This window comes from Octopus sinensis, linkage group LG24 (assembly GCF_006345805.1).
Source record: "Octopus sinensis linkage group LG24, ASM634580v1, whole genome shotgun sequence".
Classification (NCBI taxonomy): Eukaryota; Metazoa; Mollusca; class Cephalopoda; order Octopoda; family Octopodidae; genus Octopus; species Octopus sinensis.
Genome location: NC_043020.1, coordinates 22,647,815 through 22,669,707, shown reverse-complemented (window position 1 = coordinate 22,669,707; position 21,893 = coordinate 22,647,815). Strand labels below are relative to the sequence as shown.

The window sequence follows — 21,893 nt, the reverse complement described above, 5'->3', positions numbered from 1 at the left end:
TTGAACTGGAATAAGAAAATTGTGCGAATTTGCTTTTTGATGCTGGGGCACATAAAAAGCACCATTTGAGCGTGATCATTACCAGTGTTGCCTTACTGGCACTTGAAAAACTACAATTTCACATGTCTTCTCAAGTACAGCAAATCACCAAAAAGTCTGTCACTTGTCATTGCCTCTGTGAGACTTGACATCTGAAGATCATATTGTACCGTCTTGTCCTACATCCTCCTGGGTCTGCCTCTTCCAGGTGTTTGCTCCAAAACACTCTGAACCCTGGGAATAAGTTACTTTTGAGATATGGAATGCAGAGATAAATGCTAATGGGTCAAGCATTTACATATTCAGATCACTGAAAATTCTCCAAGCCTGGTTTTGTAGAGGATGCAAGGACTTACCCCCATGCCCAAACATTGCACAGACAGACATTGGTATGGTTCTTGTTAAGTTAGGCAGATGTGTATGTTGTCTTCATGCAGCTGTTTTATGGTTTTTTGGGGGGGTTTTCTGTGTCACCACCATTTTTTGGTCAAGTACACACTGCGTATTTGCTACTGAAATATGAGTGAAACTGCAAATAAATAAATAGACAGACAGACAGACAAACCAGCTGAGAGTGAGAGATGTGTGAATGTATTCAGGTGCAAAAGAAGCTGGAGAAAACAGAACTCAAAGACCAAAGATAGAATATAATAGAGTGTTTTATTGAAGCTGAAAAAATTTTACTCCAAGTTTCATGTAACCAATCATCACAGAGTAAAGAAAACTTCTGGAAAAAGCACAATGTTCTATAAATGGTGCAGTGATGACCATTATTTGGTAAATAATCAGATAAAGATTTGAAGCTGATTGAACAAGGAGTCAATGGTTAGAGCAGCGAACTCATGATCAAGGGATTGCAGGTTCAAATCTCAGACCAGGCAATGTGTACGTTTATGAGCAAAACACTTAAGCTCCACGTGGCTCTAACAGATGGTAGGGGCAAACTTCTGCTGACTCACCACAACTTTCTCTCACTCTTTCCTCCTGCGACAGACTGGCATTCCGTCTAGGTGGGGAACCTATACGCCAATGAAACCACGCATGGCTCAAGAAGAAACAAACAACAACAATATAACAGCATTATGGTTTTCATTTTGTATGAATGTTTCAGAGCAGTGAAGTTATTTCTGTCCATGCAAGAATGAAATGGTTTCTCACCTGTACAATCATACCTGTGAGTAGTTAAGGTATTTCCATGAGGGAATGATTTACCAGATATCATAGTAAAATCGTTTCAACACTTGTGTGAATGTTTGTTACTATCAAAGTGAAAACAAAAAGAAAAAAACCTCTACTTCATGTTTTAAACAAAGTCATACGTATGGTTTGCTTCAGGGAATATGGTTTTTGTGGCTGGCTGCCCTACATATCACCATCAATTTCACAGTGTACAGGATGTATTTTACTTTGGAGCCAGCACTAGAGAGGCTGTCGTGTTGCTGACAACATTACAGTGCTGATGTGTCTGTCTATTTCTCACTCACTCCACAAAGGAAATTTTTGAGTATAAAGGTTTTCATTGGAACAAACACATTTGTGTGTAGTTAAAGCAGAACTGTGAGAAAATGATTTACCACAGATCTCACAGTGATATGGTCTTTCTCCTGTATGAATGTATTTGTGACTAGTTAATGCAGTACTTACAGAGAATGATTTACCACATATATTACACTGATACGGCTTTTCTCCTGAATGAATGCGGTTGTGCTTAGTCAAATCACTATTTTGAGAGAAAGATTTGCCACAAATATCACACTTATAGGGTCTATCTCCTGTATGAATACGTCTATGGATTGTTAAATGAGCTGTTTGAGAGAATGATTTATCACAAAACTCACAGTGAAATGGTTTCTCACCTGTATGAGTACGACTGTGAACAGTTAAATGAGCTGCCTGAGAGAAAGATTTACCACAGATCTTACAATCATATGGTTTCTCTCCTGTATGAGTGTATCTATGTTTAGTTAAGTGATATTTTTCTGAGAACGATTTACCACAGATATCACAGTGGTAAGGTTTTTCTCCTGTATGAACACGTTTATGAGCAGTCAATGCATTTCTAGTAGCATATGATTCACCACAGATATTGCAGGAATACAGCTTCTCTACAGTATGAGTGAATTTATGTTTAGTCAAATTACCTATTTTATAGAATGATTTACCACAGATATCACAGTGATATGGCTTATCACCTGTATGAAAAAGCATGTGCCTTGCTAGGCCAAAGTTTCGAGAAAACGATTTACCACAGGTATTACAGTGATAAGGCTTCTCTCCTGTATGAATACGTTTGTGTGCAGTTAATGCACTTTCATCAGTGAATAATTTACCACAGATATCGCAGTGATATCCCTTATCACCACTATGAAGATGCATATGCTTTGTTAGAGCCTTACCGTAAGAGAAAGATTTCCCACAGATATCACAATGGAATGGTTTCTCTCCAGTATGAGTTAGTCTATGATTACTTACATGATTCTTTCGAGAGAATGATCTCCCACAGATATCACATTGGTATGGCTTTTCTCCTGTGTGAATACGTTTATGATAAGTTAATGCATTTCTACTAGTGTATGATTTACCACAGATATCACAGGGATATGGCTTATCCCCTGTATGAAAACACATGTGTCTAATTAAGTCAGAATTTCGAGAGAAGGATTTACCACAGACACTACAATGATATGGCCTTTCCCCTGTATGAATACGTTTGTGAACATTTAATGCACTTCCATAAGCGAATGCTTTACTGCAGATATCACAGGTATAGGGTTTCTCTTTTGTGTGAATACGTCTGCTGTGTATCGCTAAGTCACTAGTTCTAGTGAATGATTGACCACAAATAACACAGTGATATGGTTTTTCCCCTGTATGAATACGTTTGTGGCCAGTTAATACTGTTGCATAAGCAAATGATTTATCACAGATATCACACTGATATGGTTTTTCTCCTGTGTGAACACGCTTGTGAACAGTTAATGCACTTCCAACAATGAATGTTTTACCACAGATATCGCAGCGATATGGTCTCTCTCCTGTATGAACCCGTCTCGTGTGTAGTGTTAATTGACTTGTTTGAGAGAATGATTTACCACAGATGTCACAGTGATATGGTTTATTTCCTGTATGAATACGTGTATGAACTGTTAATGTACTTCGATCTGTGAACGATTTACTGCAGATGTCACACTGATAAGGTTTCTCTCCTGAATGAATGTGTTTGTGAATATTTAAGGTATTTTTGTCAATGAATGACTTACTACAGACATCACAGCAATAAGGTCTCTCTCCGGTATGAACACGTTTGTGAGAATGCAAATGAACTTTTTGAAAGAATGATTTTCCACAGATATCACAGTGATATGACTTCTCACCTGTATGAATGTATTTGTGTTTAGTTAAATTTCCTGTTTCAGAGAATGATTCCCCACAAATGTTACACTGATATGGCTTCTCTCCTGTATGAATACGTATATGGTTAGTTAGGCTATTAGTTTGAGAGAATGATTTACCACAGATATCACAATGATATGGTTTTTCACCTGTATGAATACGTATGTGACCAACTAAATGACTTCTTAGAGAGAATGATTTACCACAGGTATCACAGTGATGTGGTTTTTCACCTGTATGAATACGTAAGTGATCAACTAAATGACCTTTTAGAGAGAATGATTTACCACAGGTATCACATTTAAATGGTTTTTCTCCAGTGTGGAAGCGCTTGTGAGTAATTAAAGTGTGTATTCGAGAGAAAGATTTACCGCAGATATCACATTCATATGGTTTTTCTCCTGTATGAATGCGTTTGTGCATAGTTAAGGTATGTATTCGTGAGAACGATTTTCCACAGGTCTCACAGTTGTATGGTTTCTCCCCTGTATGAATATGTCTATGTTCTGTTAAGTTAAATTTTACAGAGAAAGATTTACTACAGATATCACAATGATATCGTTTTTCTGCTTTCTCTTTTTTGTCAATACATTTATGGGTAGCAAGCTTACCTTCCAGAGAGAACGACTTTTTACAGATATCACAGGAATATGAGGATTCCCCCGTCTCTTTTGGCAATTCTTCAGGCAAATCCATACTGCTATAATTCTTTAATTCCCCCACAACAATATAAGTATATTTAAAAAATTTTTTTCTTTCTTCCTGAGTTATTCAAAGCCTTTCCATGAACTGCAATATTTCCACCAACTTTTATTTCTGTTATTATCAGAACAGGATTGCAATGTCCTTTTATAATTTTAGCAAATTTAATTTGAAATCAGTATCACCTTGTATATATTCCGGGCAATGATAGAGAGAAATGTTACACACAGAGGAAATGTTTCTGTTTTCTGTGTAACCTTTTTCTGTAATTCTTTAAGGATTATAAATATTGGCATTAGGAAGGGCATCCAGCTGTAGAAACTCTGCCAGATCAAGATTGGGGCCTGGTGCTGCTATCTGGTTCGTCAGCCCTCAGTCAAAATCGTCCAACTCATGCTAGCATGGAAAGCAGACATTAAACGATGATGATGATGATGATATATCTTCAAAGTCAATGTCTCTGATATCCTGAAATGACAGAGAAGTAGTTTAAGATAATTAAAAGACAATTAAAAAGCAGAGATTCAACAGTGAAAATTTACAAATCTATATTGATAAACTATAAACTTTTACCCCAACAAAGAAACTTTACATTTTGCTTTACTATTTAAATTACATTATACAAAGTTGTGTGAAGTTTGCTCATTTAGACTACATCTACATCTTCAGAATAGTGATTATGTATTATACCTGGACCAGTGTCTTTGGTTGCTGTACCTTTAGGCCTTTCTCAGTCACATATTTAGTAATGTTCCCAGCTCTTGGAATTCCATTATTTTTTTTTTTTATGTACCCTTTTCAAGCCTAACCAGGCTCATGGGCCCAGTTTCCCGGTTTCTATGGCATATGTGTGTCCCCCTAGCTGGACAGGACGTCAGTCCATTGTAGCATTACTCCAGAAACAGGAAGAAAGAGTGAAAGAAAGTTGGGTCGAAAGAGTATAACAGGGGTCGTCACCACCCCCTTCCGGAGCCTCTTGAAGATTTAGGTTTTTTTGTTCAATAAACACACACAACGCCCGGTCTGGGAATCGAAACTGCGATCTTCCAACCGCGAGTCTGCTGCTCTAACCACTGGGCCATTGCGTCTCCACAATTCCATTATTTAACTCATTAGTTATTCTAGGTAGAGGAGTGGCTGTATGTAAGTAGCTTGCTTACCAACCACGTGGTTCAGGGTTCAGTCCCACTGCATGGCACCTTGGGCAAGTGTCTTCTACTATAGCCTTGGGCTAACCAAAGCTTTGTGAGTGGATTTGGTAGATGGAAACTGAAAGAAGTCTGTCATATATATATATATATATATATACTCTTTTACTTGTTTCAGTTATTTGACTGCGGCCATGCTGGAGCACCACCTTTAATCGAGCAACTCGACCCCGGGACTTATTCTTTTGTAAGCCCAGTACTTATTCTATCGGTCTCAGACACACAAACACACACACACACATACATATATATATATACAACAAGCTTCTTTCAGTTTCTGTCTACCAAATCCACTCACAAGGCTTTGGTTGGCCCGAGGCTATAGTAGAAGACACTTGCCTAAGGTGCCACGCAGTGGGACTGAACCCGGAGCCATGTGATTGGTAAACAAGCTACTTACCACACAGCCACTCCTGCACCTATATATATATATATATATATGATATATATAGATAAGGCAATTAGAAGTATGAAGACAGGGAAAGCCCCAGGCTCATCAGGAATTACTGCAGAGATGCTCAAAATATCTGGCAGTGTCGGCTATAGCCTAGTCACCCATATAGTTAACCAGGTGATACACGAAGGAGTTATACCCAATGACTGGTGTAGCAGCATAATTGTCAACTGCTACAAAGGTAAAGGTGACGCTCTAATTACAAATAATTACAGAGGTATAAAGCTGTTGGATCAGGTAATGAAGGTTACGGAGAGGGTCATAGCCCAACTTATTAGGGAAAGAGTCAGATTGGATGAGATGCAGTTTGGTTTCATGCCAGGGAAAAGCACCACTGATGCCATATTTCTGGTAAGACAGCTGCAGGAGAAATATCTAGCCAAAGATAAGCCCCTGTACCTGGCTTTCGTTGACATGGAGAAAGCCTTTGACAGGGTCCCCCGATCCCTTATCTGGTGGTCAATGAGGAAACTAGGGATAGATGAGTGGTTAGTGAGAGCTGTGCAAGCCATGCACAGGTACGCTGTAAGTAAGGTAAGGGTTGGCAACGAGTACACTGAAGAATTCAGGGTAGAGGTAGGGGTCCACCAAGGTTCAGTCCTCAGCCCCCTCCTATTTATCATAGTCCTCCAGGCAATAACGGAGGAATTCAAGACAGGATGCCCCTAGGAGCTCCTCTATGCTGATGACCTTGCTCTAATTGCTGAGTCACTATCAGAACTAGAGAAGTTTCAGTTGTGGAAACAAGGATTAGAATCGAAAGGCCTTAGAGTCAACCTAGCTAAAACCAAAGTCCTAATAAGTAGAAGGCAGGCAAACCACAAATCCCTTCAGGTAGATGGCCTTGCTCAATCTGTAGAAAAGGCATAGGTAGAAACTCTATAAGATGTACCCAGTGTAATGAAATTTTCAGGGCACATTGCATAATAAACAACCATACGAACAAATTCGCCTCTAGATTCCACCCTACCATTTTTTTTTTTTTGAAATTATGCCTGTAACTCTGAAAAATTTCATTTAACAAATTCCTGAAGGTAAAGGATGGTCCTCAAAAGTGATTTTTTTTTTCGACATAGATATAATTTGGATAAAAACATGAGGAGAGAAAGTTAAGGTGCATAAAATATACAACATTCACATTGTAGCATTCCTTCGATATAACTCGACAAAATCAAAACATTTCACTTCGGATATTTCCGTGGGTTGTGAAGTATAGATATAACGAAATTATGCCACAAATGTCTCCTTTTAAACTCGAAGAAAAAGAGCCTTGCATATTTGTTCTTAACTGTTTCATGTGTGTATGTAAAATCCGCCAATTTGCAAGCAGAAAACAGAATCGGACTGTCATTTGCTTCCACGGAAATACCCGAAATGAAATGTTTTGATTTTGTCGAGTTATATCGAAGGAATGCCAACATTGTTTTGCAACATTAATTTCCGATATAATCAATCGTAAGCTACACGTAACTTAATCACATATCAAAGACATTTGCAGAAAATTTCATTAAAAAACACATTTTTCAGAAAGTTGTGGGGAAACCGTTTTTATGAGGGGAGGGGTACATTTGTGTAGATATGGAAACATTTGTTTCCACATTTATGTAATTACTACATCTGAAAGCTATACCTGTTCCTATTGTTATATATTCTCGCTCCAATATAATTACCTTATCCTCCAAGTGAAGAAATTCTATTATTCATATACATTATTTACAGCATTAAAACAAACGTTTATCAGCTTACCATTTTCAGATGTAAACAGTGGATCAACGTGTTATATGTTATCACCAAACTAAATATCTGAATTGTTAAAATGGAATCTTTATTATGATCGAAAAACGATCTTGTACAGAATGGGACAACGCGGGACAAACAAAAAACAAAAATGTTATATGAGTTCGTATATCATTTAAAAATTTACCAAAATATATTTTATATAATTCATTAATTTAACCTTAGAATAGAAGTTTTTTTTTTTAATACATAAGAAAACAAAGCAAGAAAACGAATAAAAAGATTAAAAGATCGAACCCGGCAGCCTAAAAGGCCCAGCAACGATCTTTTCCTTTCGTCAATGATTAAAGCTGGGTTACTAACACCCACCTTTCTCATCACATCCTTCCATCGTTTCTCGTATTCTCTCGGTGGCAGGGTCCTCCTCTCCAACCCCGTCTTGCTCTAATTGCTGAGTCACTATCAGAACTGGAGAAGTTTCAGTTGTGGAAACAAGGATTAGAAACGAAGGGCCTTAGAGTCAACCTAGCTAAAACCAAAGTCCTAATAAGTAGAAGGCAGGCAAACCACAAATCCCTTCAGGTAGATGGCCCTGCTCAATCTGTAGTAGAGGCGTAGGTAGAAACTCTCCCGGGGCCAGAGGTGAAGGACCCTTTCACCGAACCTTCCGTTCTCGTCCTCCACACACACTCTTTCAGTAATTCCACCTGTACAGTTAAAAACATGCCTTACCTTCCTTTGTGAGTCAAGTTGGCGGTATCTTCTTTATTATAGATTCAGCTGACAGCTGTAAATCTGATTAAAATGAGGTTCACCAATGATTTGTCGACTTCATTCTCGGCCAACATTCAAATTGCTCTTCGTTTCTTCAACCATAAAATTTAAATTTAACTGAAATGAACAAGTGGAGTTGACTTTATGTCACCAGCCGCAGTTTCGATGTCAAATATTATAACGGTAACGTCTCCTTAGAGAATTGCAGAAGTTGGTGCTGAGTGTTTCTGGTGAAATGTAATTTTTTCATAGCGATAAAATATTTAGATCTCATGCGATACTTAGGTTTTAAAATCATTTGGGATCTTTTCGGTTTGAACGGCAGTTTTTTAACATAATTTCTAGGTAACTAAAAAATTTTAAATTTCGTATACTGGTAGAATGTGTTTATAAAACATCTTTTTCTCTTGGCTTTATTGAGAAAATTCTATAGTTTGTAAGATATTTGTTGTTTTTTTCTTCAATTTCTGCAATTTCAACCAATCAATGACGTCTATTGAGGTAAAAAAAAACATTCTGTGCCGTATGAATATGTCCCTTGTTTAAGAAACAGATTGGGTTTATTTACATTTGTGAAGAAAAAAAAGATACCCTTCTCCCCACTTCTAACCCTAATACAGATTGAAATGCAATAGATCGATACTAGGGTCATAATTATGGGTGACAATTGCATATGACACCACTAGAAAAAACTGCCGGTCAAACTGAAAAGATCCAACATTTTAAAGAAAATTTAATTTTTAGAATTTTTAGAATTTGACAGTATATTGCGAGTTGGAAAACACGGTAATTATTTCATCAAATATGATTTAATCATCATCATCATCATCATCATCATCATTTAACGTCCGCTTTCCATGCTAGCATGGGTTGGACGGTTCAACTGGTGTCTGGGGAGCCCGAAGGCTGCACCAGGCCAGTCAGATCTGGCAGTGTTTCTACAGCTGGATGCCCTTCCTAACGCCAACCACTCCGAGAGTGTAGTGGGTGATTTTATGTGCCACCGACACAGGTGCCAGACGAGGCTGGCGAACGACCACGCTCGGATGGTGTTTTTTTTTTTATGTGCCACTACTGTTTATCCGTCTCTCCCCTCAAATATGATTGCCAAACCTAGGGTGGATGCCATATTTTGGTGAAAGAAGATGCTTATCAACAAAAATTTGATAATCACCGCTTTAGCGTATTATAATCATTCCTTCTTTTGACACACGCGTACATATGCTTATGTATAAATCGTTAATCCCGACACACTTTTCTCTCTCTCACCATTTTCCCACCTCATCCTTTTCTGTCGAAGAGTGTATGAAAACTTTTCCATTCTTCCCGAGCGTCAAACTAATGGGCCTACTTGTTGTTCCCTTGTCTTTTGTTTTCTGTACATTTGAACCACACACACACACATATATATATATAGAGAGAGAGTGTAGTGGGTGCTTTTTACGTGTCACTGGCACAGGGGCTAGTCAGGTGGCACTGGCAACGACCTCGCTCGAATCTTTTTACACATGCCACCGGCACAGGTGCCAGTAAGGTGACGCTGGTAATGATCACGCTCGAATGGTGTCGTTTACGTGCCACCGGCACGGAAGCCAGTTAGCCGCTCTGGCAACAATCACACTCGGATGGTGTTCTTGGCACCCTACTAGCACGGGGCACAAGTGCCAGTAAGGCAACACTGGTAGCGATCACGCTCGAATGGTGCCTTTTATGACAACCGATGCTGGTGTGTTTACGTCCCCGTAACTTAGCAGTTCGGCAAAAGAGACCGACAGAATAAGTACTAGGCTACTTACCACACAGCCACTCCTGCGCCTATTCATATTTTCTAGGCCAAGTCTGGAAATAGCTGAAATGCTTTTGAGCTTCCTTTTTTTTTCTCTGATAGTAGGGATCTTTTCCTTTTGAACGGCAGACAATTTCTAGTTAACTAAACACTTTAAAACTTTGTATACTGGTAGAATGGGAATACAAATTGCACAAATCAGAGAGCAACAGGAAAAAGCGCAATAGGTCAGCCAACCACCTCAAGCAGGTGACAAAAAAGGCAGTGCTTGAATTTGAACAACGCATTGCAGCTAACCCTGACAGCAAAGGGTTCTGGAAGTATGTGCACTCAAAGCAGAGACCCCACTCTCCTGTTCGTCCCCTTCGCAAGAGGTTGTCACAGTTCTAGGACAGCACTCTTCGCCCTATGAGATGACAACTGGTGTGCCGCAGGGATCTGTTCTTGGCCCCCTTTTATTTGTTGCATATGTTAATGACATAGATGCCAACTTAAAGAATGCCACAGTGCTGAAATATGCAGATGACATCAAGCTGTACCTCGAAATAAAGAGGTCAAATCCTGTACACTATGGATCTCTATTGCAAGCAGACCTGGACACAATGCAGCAGTGGATCATGGACTGGCAACTCAAGCTGGCTGTGGACAAATGTACCACCATGCATTTTGGGAGGAGAAACCCAGCGTCCACCTACTCTCTCCACAACACTAGTCTCAAAAAGTCTTCAAGTGAACGTGACCCGGGTGTTATTGTCGACAGTGATTTGTGTTGGACAAAACACATTGCTAAAATTGTCAAGAAGGCTGAGGGTGTCTTGGCATCACTCACCAAATCCTTTGTGAGCCGCTCTCCGGCTATCTATCTGCGGCTTTATATAGCTATGGTAAGACCTCACCTGGAATTTGCATCACCGGTCTGGAACCCCTATCTTGCCCAGGACATCAATCGTCTGGAAGCTGTTCAGCGACGTGCAACCAAAAGAATATCCTCCATCAGGCATTTGCCATATCCTGAACGCCTTACTTCCCTGGGCATGGACACATTGAAACTCCGATGTCTGGCAGCTGACTTGGCAGACACCCATAAAATTATCAACCATCGCACAAACAATAACTCTGAGCACCTCTTCAAAATCCACCCATCTAACACCCGTGGACATATTTACAAAGTAAGAAAACAGCACAGCTTCCATGACTTCAGGAAACATTTTTTCATGCTGAGAGTTGCTGAAGCGTGGAACAAACTGCCGGCATTGGTTGTTAGTTGTCGGAGCACTGCATCCTTCAAAACTTCCATGTTTCCTGAGATTCGGCAACACTAAACTTGATTTTCTCCCCTCCATACACACACAAGCATGTTCACTTTCCAGACATTTCTACACTGCTGCATGTACTTTATATGCACTTTCTGACAAGTTGTGGTGCACCTGAGCACTGTATACAATAATTTCATTATATTATTATTATATTAATGTGTCAAAATAAAACATTTTTTTCACTTGGCTTTCTTGAGAAAATTGTAATTTGTTTAACGTAGTTTAATTTTTCGAATTTTAACCAATCCTATGCTCTCTTTTGAGCTAAAATCATTTGCTGTGTCTAAAACTAAGACATCATACACACTCCGTATACGTACGGAAAGTGTGTATATAAAATTATAAAATTATTTTGTTTGTTAATTGTTTAAATCATTTTCCATTGCTTTCGGGTTTTTTTACACGTGTAACAATTAAATTAATTTAACAATTAAGAAAAAAAAAATTAGAGTTACGGTTAGTTACAGGATGTTGTCTCAGTTTTAGATGCAGCAAATGATTTTAGTTGAATGGAGGTAATCGATTGGTTTAAATTGCCAAAATGCTCAGATTTTCAGACGAAATATCTTACAAACTATAGAATTTTCTCAATAAAGTCAAGAAAAAATGATGTTTTATAAACACATTCTACCAGTATACGAAGTTTAAAAGTGTTTAGTTAACTAGAAATTGTGTTGCCATCTGCCATTCAAAAGGAAAAGATCTAATAGTAGAGCTTGATGCAGTTTTCTGACTTGGCAGCTCCTGTCAAACCATCCAACTCATACCAGCATGGAAAATGGACATTAGATGATGATGGCAGCTGACCTGCAGCTAAATATCTTAGCTCTGTTTATGTTGAATTAAGCATATTTTAGGCAAAACCTGGAATGAATCAATTTCGCAAAGTAAAAGAATAACCAAATTATATTATACTCTTTTACTTGTTTCAGTCATTTGACTGCGGCCATGCTGGAGCACTGCCTTTAATCGAGCAACTCGACCCCGGGACATATTCTTTTGCAAGCCCAGTACTTATTCTATCAGTCTCTTTTGCCGAACCGCTAAGTAACGGGGACATAAACACACCAGCATCAGTTGTCAAGCAATGCTAGGGGGACAAACACAGGCACACAAACACCCACACGCATATATATATATATATATATATATATATATATATAAATTGAGATAGGGGTTGTGAGAGCAACCCACCATGGGATAACATATATCCAATATACTGCCAGTAAAGCACCCAACAAAGTTAATACATAAATGCTAAGAACTGTGATGCAATTAATTCATTTATTGAATTATATGGGCAAAGGTAAAATGTTTTACCTGGGTATTATCTGGTAGTTGATTATTGATTAAGGTGTATTTCTCCATTTTCTTATTTTATATATATATATATATATATATATATATATATACACATAGATATATACGACAGGCTTCTTTTCAGTTTCCATCTCCCAAATCCACTCACAAGGCTTTGGTCAGCCCGAGGCTATAGTAGAAGACACTTGCCCAAGATGCCACACAGTGGGACTGAACCCGGAACCATGTGGTTGGTAAACAAGCTACTTACCACACAGCCACTCCTGCGCCTTATGTACAGCTTTAACAAATGCCATGAAACAGACAAACAAAAACGAACAACTTGATCATTCTAAAACAATTTATTTTCATAAACCGAAATCAATCAGTAACCAATACAATACATATAATAAATTATTATTACTACCAGAAAAGAGTGGGGAAAAATGTTAAAATTCGGTTGTTTCATGTCTTAGATGAATCAGGGGCAACACTTCACTTCTATGCTCCATTTCAGGGGGAATGCTTTTTATGGTTGGCGGCCAACCTATCACTGTCACTTTGACAGTGTACTGGATGTATTTCATCATGGAGTCAGCATTGGAGAGGCTGTTATGTTGTTGGCAGGATTTGTATGCTGATGTCCTGTTCTTTATACTTACTTTACTTGTACTTGCGGTGACATTCACCCTGGACGGGTTGAGTTGGCTTCTTCTACTCATGGAAGAAGTTTTGTGGGAATATGTGGATTTCACAAGCGGTCCCCAACAATCCCGCATGTAGAGACGTCCTGTTTGCCGCAGTTTGTCCACAGACGCAGGGACAGAATGACTGAGGAACCGCCGGTTGCCAAAGCAGACACTCCAAGGATTTTCACCTGAGCCCCGTCTGCCGGGTTGTGGCCCTAATACCACTTGGTGTCAGACCAATCCTCCTTGGGTGGCTCTACCAGGAACCAAAGTTCCCGACGGTATAGCTCTGACACTTACTGTGAATATCATTGTAATACAGTTTTTTCTTTAGAATGAATGAATCTGTGTTTAGTTAAATCCCTATTTTGAGAAAAGAATGTACCACATAACAAAACCATCGGGTCTTTCTGCTGTAATAATGCATTTGTGAGTAGGTAAGGCATTACAGAGAATGATGTACCACAAATATTAGTGATTTGAACTTTCTCTGGGGCAGAGGGACTGAAGAATTAGGGAGGGACAAGAAAGAGAGAAAAAGAAAGGAAAGGGACAGAGTGAGGTACAAGGGAGTTAAAACAGGAGGGTAAGTGATGAGAATGAAGGGAAGGCCAAGAAATGCGAGTGAGAAAAAGAAAAGTGGAAAGAAGGAAGGAAGTGTGAAAGAAGCTGAAAGAAAGAGTAAGAGTCGTACAGAATTTAGATATATGCATATACTTACATACAGGAGACCAAAAGTGTATGTACGCCGCTATATGTATATATAAAAAAAGAAAACAAATATGGAATAAGAACGTAACAGGCAACAAAACATCTGGACATGTGTGCGTGTGTGTATATACATATATATATATATATACGTGGCCGTTGCCAGCACTGCCCCGACTGACCTCCGTGCCAGTGGCACGTAAAAAGCACCATCCAATCATGGCCGTTTGCCAGCCTCGTCTGGCACCTGTGTCGGTGGCACGTAAAAAGCACCCACTATACTCTCGGAGTGGTTGGCGTTAGGAAGGGCATCCAGCCATAGAAGCATTGCCAAATCAGACTGGGCCTGGTGCAGCCTTCTGGCTTCCCAGACCCCAGTTGAACCGTCCAACCCATGCTAGCATGGAAAGCGGACACTAAACGACAATGATGATATGTGTGTGTGTATGTATGCGTATATATATATATATAGCTTTGATAGGTTTTGGCCATTATAGGCCCAGGCCCTGTCTAACTTAATAGCACCACCTGGTGAAGTCTTTTAGTGATAAATGGGACACAATGGCCTACTCTAGCAAAGAGTTATTATTGTTGGAGACATATCTGGGTGTAAGAGGTTGGTCTGTCAGGGATTTTTTTGGTCCAGTGAACTTTAGAATTTTATGGGATCTGTTTCCATTTTGATGTATTTTGGTATGGTATTAAAGAGAGCTGGACCGCTTGAGGTAAAGTAGTTGTGATGTTAAGTTGTTATATGTGCTGAGTTCGATTTTCTTAGTGGTCGGATAGCACAGGGGCTAAATCTTGGATGGATTTTAAATTGGTGCCAACATCATTTGTGCAATGTGGAGGCACATGGCTTAGTGGTTAGGGTGTCAGCATCATGATCGTAAGATTGTGGTTTCGCGTTGTGTTCTTGAGCAAGACACTTCCATTTCACATTGCTCCAGTCCACTCAGCTGACAAAAATGAGTAACGCTATAATGGACTGGCATCCTGTCCAGCTGGGGAACACATACACCAGTGAAACCGGGCCCATGAGCCTCGCTAGGCTCTAAAAAGGTGCATTTATTTTATTATCATTTGTGCAATATTGATGGAATATTTTCCACATCACACAAATGATGTAGCACTCCCAGTGGTTTTGCAGAGTAGAGATTGAGGGTTTTTTAGTCGACCCCAACAGTCAATGCCTCTCATGCCGTCTATCTTTCTTGTTATTGACCTCTGGAGTGCTTCCACTTTCATAATGAGTTGCTTCGTATGGGGAGACCACAGAGGAAAACAGTATTCAAGGTGGGGTCGGGCAAAAGCAGAGTAGAGAAGGATGATGGTGTGGGCATCTCTAGAAAGTTCTCAGAATCAAGGAGCACATCTTGTGGGCCAAGTCAACCTTGCTGTTTATGCGGAAACTCCAACTTAGAACTATCAACAATTATTCTAAGGTCTCTGGTGTTGTTGGATGACACTAGGGAGTCAACCGAGGGAAGAGCGTGTGGTAATTTCAGAGTATCCTCTTTCCCAAAGTGGATCAAATCAAACTTAACTTCATTTAGAAGCATACTGTTGCCCTGTGCCCATTGGACAACAGCAAACAGATCCGACTGAAGGCATGTTAGTCTCCCATACAGTTTATGGCTTTCTGGAGTTTGGAATCATCTGCAAAAATTTTCAGTGTGCAGCCTCGCTTGGCCTCCGTGCCGGTGGCACGTAAAAAGCACCATCCGACCGTGGCCATTTGCCAGCCTCGTCTGGCACCTGTGCCGGTGGGACGTAAAAAGCACCCACTACACTCATGGAGTGGTTGGCGTTAGGAAGGGCATCCAGCCGTAGAAACATTGCCAGATCAGACTGGGCTTGGTGCAGCCTTCTGGCTTCCCAGACCCCAGTTGAACTGTCTAACTCACGCTAGCATGGAAAGTGGACGCTAAACAATGATGATGATGAATGTTTGATGACATCTACGTCATAGATGTAGATAATGAAGAAGAGAGGGCCCAACACAGTACCCTGTAGGACACCACTACTGACTTCGGCTGAACTGGATCGTATTCCCTCAAACACATGTTGGGTTCTGTTCGTCAGGAAACACTTTAGCCACTGAAGCAGCTATGGACTCTAATGTTGGACAATTTCTTCAGCAGGATTTCGTGGTCCACTCTGTCAAATGCCTTGCTGAAATCAAGGTATATGAAGTCAGTGTTGGAGCCTACTCCCAACACTTAAGATGTCATCAAAATGTTGCAGAAGCTGTGACAGGCAGTCCTTGCCATCACGGAAACTTACCTGGTTGGGCTTCAGCAGACTGTTGATTCGAGGCAGTGAGTTATTCGCAATCTCGCTACCCTCTCAAATACTTTAATGATATGAGAGGTGAGTGAAATCAGACAGTATATGTGAGTGTGTGTGTGTGTGGAAAGCATATACTCTTTTACTTGTTTCCGTCATTTGACTGCGGCCATGCTGGAGCACCACCTTTAGTCAAGCAAATCGACCCCAGAGCTTATTCTTTGTAAGCCTAGTACTTATTCTATCGGTCTCTTTTGCTGAACTGCTAAGTTACAGGGACATAAACAAACAGCATTAGTTGTCAAGCGATGTTTGGGGGACAAACACAGACACACAAACATATACACACACATATATACGACGGACTTCTTTCAGTTTCTGTCTACCAAATCCACTCACAAGGCTTTGGTCAGCCCGAGGCTATAGTAGAAGACACTTGCCCAAGGTGCCATGCAGTGTGACTGAACCTAGAACCATGTGGTTGGTAAGCAAGCTACTTACTACACAGCCATGGGTATAAAAGGGTAAAGAGTAAAGACCCCTTTGGTCTTGAATGACCATGGGACTGCACAGAGAAAGTTCCCCTCTGAGACAAAACAGCATCACTTGTCAAGCGATATTTGGGGGACAAACACAGACACACATACATATATATATGATGATGATGATGATGATGATATATATATATACACACATATACGTCAGGCTTCTTCCAGTTTCCGTCTACCAAATCCACTCCCAAGGCTTTGGTTGATCCAAAGCTTATAGTAGAAGACACTTGCCCAAGGTGCCACACAGTAGGACTGAACCCAGGGCCAACAGTTAAAACCCTTATCTAAATCACCGAAAAAAAACAACCTATATATGCTGACTTACTCAGGAATTGAAGTTACTATCACAACATAAACTATTACATTTAACATTTGACACTTAATCTATGCTTCGGAATAGTATACAATAACATTCTTCTCTCCTTAGAAACATCTTTTATCCCTGTTACATAAGCCATGGCCATTTCTTATTAAGCAGACCTATGATCAAACACATTCCAGTCACAACACTGCCATCATATATCTAAGAATATGCCTCACTTCCAACAAGAAAATCTATTTAATATGAATACAACATTGTTGTTAGTAGTTGGAAATACTACTAATACAAAATTTGGTTCGACTTGATGAAATAATTTCCAGCATAAAGCTTCTTGACTGTAGGAATATGATAGAACAGTCAAATGAAATGATTGACAAAAAGATTTACCACAAATATCTTGTACTTGTGGCGACATTCACCCTGGGCGGGTTGAGTCGGCTTCTACTCATGGAAGAAGTTTCGTGGGAATATGTGGATTTCACAAGCGGTCCCCAACAATCCCGAATGTGGAGACATCCTGTTTGCCGCAGATTGTCCGCAGACACAGGGACAGAACGACCGAAGAGCCACTGGTTGCCGAAACAGACACTCCAAGGATTTTCACCAGAGCCCCGTCTTCCGGGTTGTGGCCCTAATACCACTTGGTGTCAGACCAATCTGCCTTGGGTGGCCCTACCAAGAACCGAAGTTCCCAATGACATAGCTCTGACACTACCCATTGCCAGCGTCCCCACCACGGTGAGGAGGAGATAGACTTTGGGGACCACAAATATCACCAGTAATATAGCATCTCTTCTGTTCTGAGTGCATTAAGATAGATTTAACACAAATATTACAATGATAGGGCTTATCTCTTGCATGAAAATATATGTGGCTAATTAGGCCAGAACTCAGAGAGAAAAATACACCACAGATCCTTTGTTATATGGGTTTTTTTTTGTATGAATACATTTGTGAGGAGTTAATGTACTTGCATCAGTGAATGGTTTAATACAGTTATCCCAGTGATACAAACTCTCTGTATTAATACGTCTCTTATGTATTGTTAAATAACTTGTTCAAGAGAATGGTTTACCAAAGATACCAGTGATATGGTTTTTATTTTGAATGAAATACACACAGATATCTCAGAGATATGGTTTTTCCTCTGTATGAATACGTTTGTGAAACTTTAATGTGCTTCCATAGGTGAAGGATTTTCCACAGATATTACAGTGATATGGTCTTTCCCCTGTATGAGTACGTCTGTGAACTGTTAATTGACTTCCAACAGGGAATGATTTACCACAGGTATCGCAGCGATATGGTTTCTCTCTTGTATGACTGCGTCGCGTGTGTATCGTTAACTGACTTGTTTGGCTGAACGTCTTACCACAGATGACACAACAATGTGGCTTTTCCCCTGAATGAACACGTTTATGAACAGTTAACGTACTTCCAGAGGAGAATAATTTACCACAGGTATCACAGTCGTATGGTTTTCCTCCCGAATGAGTACGTTTGTGAACAGTCAAAGCACTTGCATAAGAGAATGATTTACCACAGATATCACAGTGATATGGTTTTTCCCCTGTGTGAATACGTTTATGAACAGTCAATGCACTTCCATCAGCAAAAGATTTACCGCAGATATTACAATGATATGGTTTCTCTTTTGTATGAATGTATCTATTGTGTATTGTTAACTGGCTTGTCCGAGAGAATGATTTACCACAGATATCACAGCAATACGGTTTTTCCCCTGTGTGAATACGTTTGTGGATAGTTAATTTACTCCTATGAAGAAATGATTTACCACAGATATCACAATGATATGGTTTTTCGTCTCCATGAATACGTTTGTGAACAGTCAAATTACTTCTATCAGTGAATGATTTACTACAAATATTACAATGATATGGCTTCTCTCTTGCATGAATACGTTTATGAGAAGTTACTGCACTTCCATTAGTGAATGACCTACCGCAAACATCACAGTCATATGGTTTCTCTCCAGTATGAATACGTTTGTGAGAAATTAAATGAACTTTTTGAAAGAATGATTTTCCACAGATATCGCAGTGATATGATTTCTCTCCTGTATGAATGTATTTGTGTTTAGCTAAGTTACCTCTTTCAGAGAAAGATTCCCCACAAATATTACACTGATATGGTTTCTCACCTGTATGAATACGTACATGGCGAGTTAAACCATTAGCACGAGAGAATGATTTACCACAGATATCACAGTGATGAGGTTTTTCACCTGTATGAGTACGTAAGTGATCAACTAAATAACTTTTGTAATAGAATAATCTACCACAGATATTACATTCCTGTGACTTTTTCCTGGAATGAATGCGTTTGTGAGCAGTTAAAGTATGTTTTTCAGAGAATGATTTACCACAAATATCACATTCATATAATTTCTCTTCTGTATCCATATCCTTTTGAGTAGCAAGGGTACATTCTAAAGAAAACGGTGATTCTTCTGTCTCCTTTGGCAATTCTTCAGAAAAATCCATACTTCTGTAAGGATATTTTTACCGCTTTTTATATATTCCTGGATTGATCAAAACATTTATACTGCAATGTTTCCATGGTGGCAAACTCCATTGTAAATCTGTCCAAATTTTATTAGAATAAAAAGGAATCTACAAATTCCAGACAATGTAGAAGAGCAATGTCTCACTAGAAATATTTCACTTCTGGATAAAATCTTCCTTTTATCTAGAAGTGATCAATATTGATGGTATATCCCTTAAATGCCAATGCCATCCAATATTCTGAAATGAGATAGAAAATAGTATAAGATATTAAAGATATTTAAAGAGTAGACATTCAATATTGAAACTTAACAATTTTGTATTGATATACATGGCTGCTGCCATGTTGAAAGCATCCAGTCCACACTGTAATGTGGTTGGTATTTGGAAGGGCATCCAGCTGTAAAAACCATGCCAAAACTACCCTCACCAGTGCTAGTGTCACGTAACAAGCACAGAGCCCACTCTGTCGTGTGATTGAGGTTAGGAAGAGCATCCAGCCATAAAATCCTTGCTAAAATAGCCACAGTAACCTAGGGTAGTTTTTATACTAGATCAGCTCTGGTCAACTGTCCTACCCATGCATGCAGGTAAGATGGACATTAAATGATGATGATGAAACAATAAACACTTACCTTACCCACCAAACTTTACATTTTAATTTGCTATTTAAATTACATCAAACAAAGTTGTGTGAAGTTTACATATTTACACCTTCAGATTGTGTAACATTACCTATTCACAAAAAAACCCCCAAAAATCAGTGAGTATACGTTATATCTGGACTAATGCCTTCAGTTGTATCTTCAAGACCTCTTCAGCTGCTTCTCATATTCAATAATGTTCTCAGAATTTGGAACTGAACCTTTTATTAAATCTGCAAGTGTACATTGTTTTCATTCCATTATCCACACCAGGGATGTTCTAATTATTTATTCTACTTCTTGTGATGCCACTAGTTTGTTACACTTCAATCAGTGTTTGTGTGTGCATGTATGAGAATAGTGCAGGTGAGGTGGGCAAGGGGTGGAAGAGGGGTGAAAAAAAAAAGATCATTTCGAATGCTAGTGAAAAAAAAACATTAAAATTTGAAAAAAATCCCCCGTCAGAACGGAGGAATTCCAACTTATGTGGTCATATTCATCCGAAACTCCATTTTTCCGATACTCCTCTTCCAACCCACTCGAAAAACATTTTCCCCACATATTTCTTTATAATCATAATCTGTGCCATTCGAAAGGTATTTGTATAGATTTTCATCAAAAGAAATCCATTTTCCTGAAAGTTATGAGGGAAACAAGTCAGATCGTGTGAATTTTCCGAAACTCCGCTCCCCAACCCTTTGGGAAATTCTATCCAATAAATCTCTATATACTCTGAATCTACAGTATCTAAGTAGGATTTGTTCAAACATTTGTGAAAAAGTATCCATTTTTCTGGAAGTTACGAGGCAACAAATTCGTGAGGGTGGGGTACATATCTGTAGTTATGGCGGAAGTTTTATCATCTATAGCAGTGCTTTTCAAACTTTTTGCTGGGGCGGAACCCCAAGGAAACATTACACTGGCACGATGAATAATTTAATAGTCTTATGCACACATATCTGCACAGGAGAATTAAAAATTACTGGCGATTTTAGCAGTTTTGTAACTTCTTGCGGAAACCCTGGACTGTACTGGCGGAACTCTGGTTGAAAACCACTAATTTATAGAAAAGAATATGGTAATATTTTCCCCAAAATTGTTATTAGTTTCAGTTCAGTATAATTCCTGTATTCTTGAAGAAAATATCTTTTACCAATGCCGTTTATATATTTTGTTCCCATTCATACAATTACCATGATTACCTTATCAGACAAGTGGGACACAATTCTATTATTTAAATGATATTACTACAGCATTAAAACAAACATTTATCAACTTACCGTTGGCAGATGTAAACAACGAATGAATTGTGTTCTGCGTTGTCGTCGAACTCCGCCAGTAAATATTCTGATTGCTGGAAACGAGAGAATTGTCCAAGGATTCCTTTCTCGGCGACGCAAAGCTCCAAACAAGCTCAACAATAGAATCTAGAGTGAAGCTGGCTCAGTGTCTCAGCC

The 21,893-nt window shown here is 39.3% G+C and overlaps 1 protein-coding gene and 1 long non-coding RNA gene across 6 annotated transcripts; both read right to left on the bottom strand.

The window, feature by feature from the left end:
• Positions 1 to 988: 988 nt before the first annotated feature.
• Positions 989 to 21,875, bottom strand: LOC115223953 (zinc finger protein 850-like). 5 transcript variants are annotated; one of them, XM_029794702.2, is made up of 4 exons: positions 21,717 to 21,875; positions 18,724 to 20,032; positions 2,400 to 3,131; positions 989 to 2,231 (listed from the first exon to the last, which is right to left on the bottom strand). In XM_029794702.2, the coding sequence occupies exons 2-4, from the start codon at positions 19,769 to 19,771 to the stop codon at positions 1,516 to 1,518; spliced, it is 2,496 nt and encodes an 831-aa protein (XP_029650562.2). In that variant the 5' UTR covers positions 19,772 to 20,032; positions 21,717 to 21,875; the 3' UTR covers positions 989 to 1,515. The 5 variants fall into 5 exon arrangements, with proteins under 5 accessions (XP_029650562.2, XP_036368808.1, XP_036368807.1 ...); XM_036512915.1 differs by lacking the exons at positions 18,724 to 20,032; positions 21,717 to 21,875 and adding exons at positions 3,184 to 3,245; positions 3,414 to 4,425 and having other exon boundaries at positions 2,400 to 2,928; XM_036512914.1 differs by lacking the exons at positions 18,724 to 20,032; positions 21,717 to 21,875 and adding an exon at positions 3,184 to 4,425 and having other exon boundaries at positions 2,400 to 2,928.
• LOC118767781 lies at positions 4,437 to 9,074 on the bottom strand. The gene is made up of 3 exons (XR_005003696.1): positions 9,027 to 9,074; positions 8,266 to 8,612; positions 4,437 to 4,602 (listed from the first exon to the last, which is right to left on the bottom strand). It is a non-coding gene; the product is annotated as an uncharacterized LOC118767781 (long non-coding RNA).
• Positions 21,876 to 21,893: the final 18 nt, after the last annotated feature.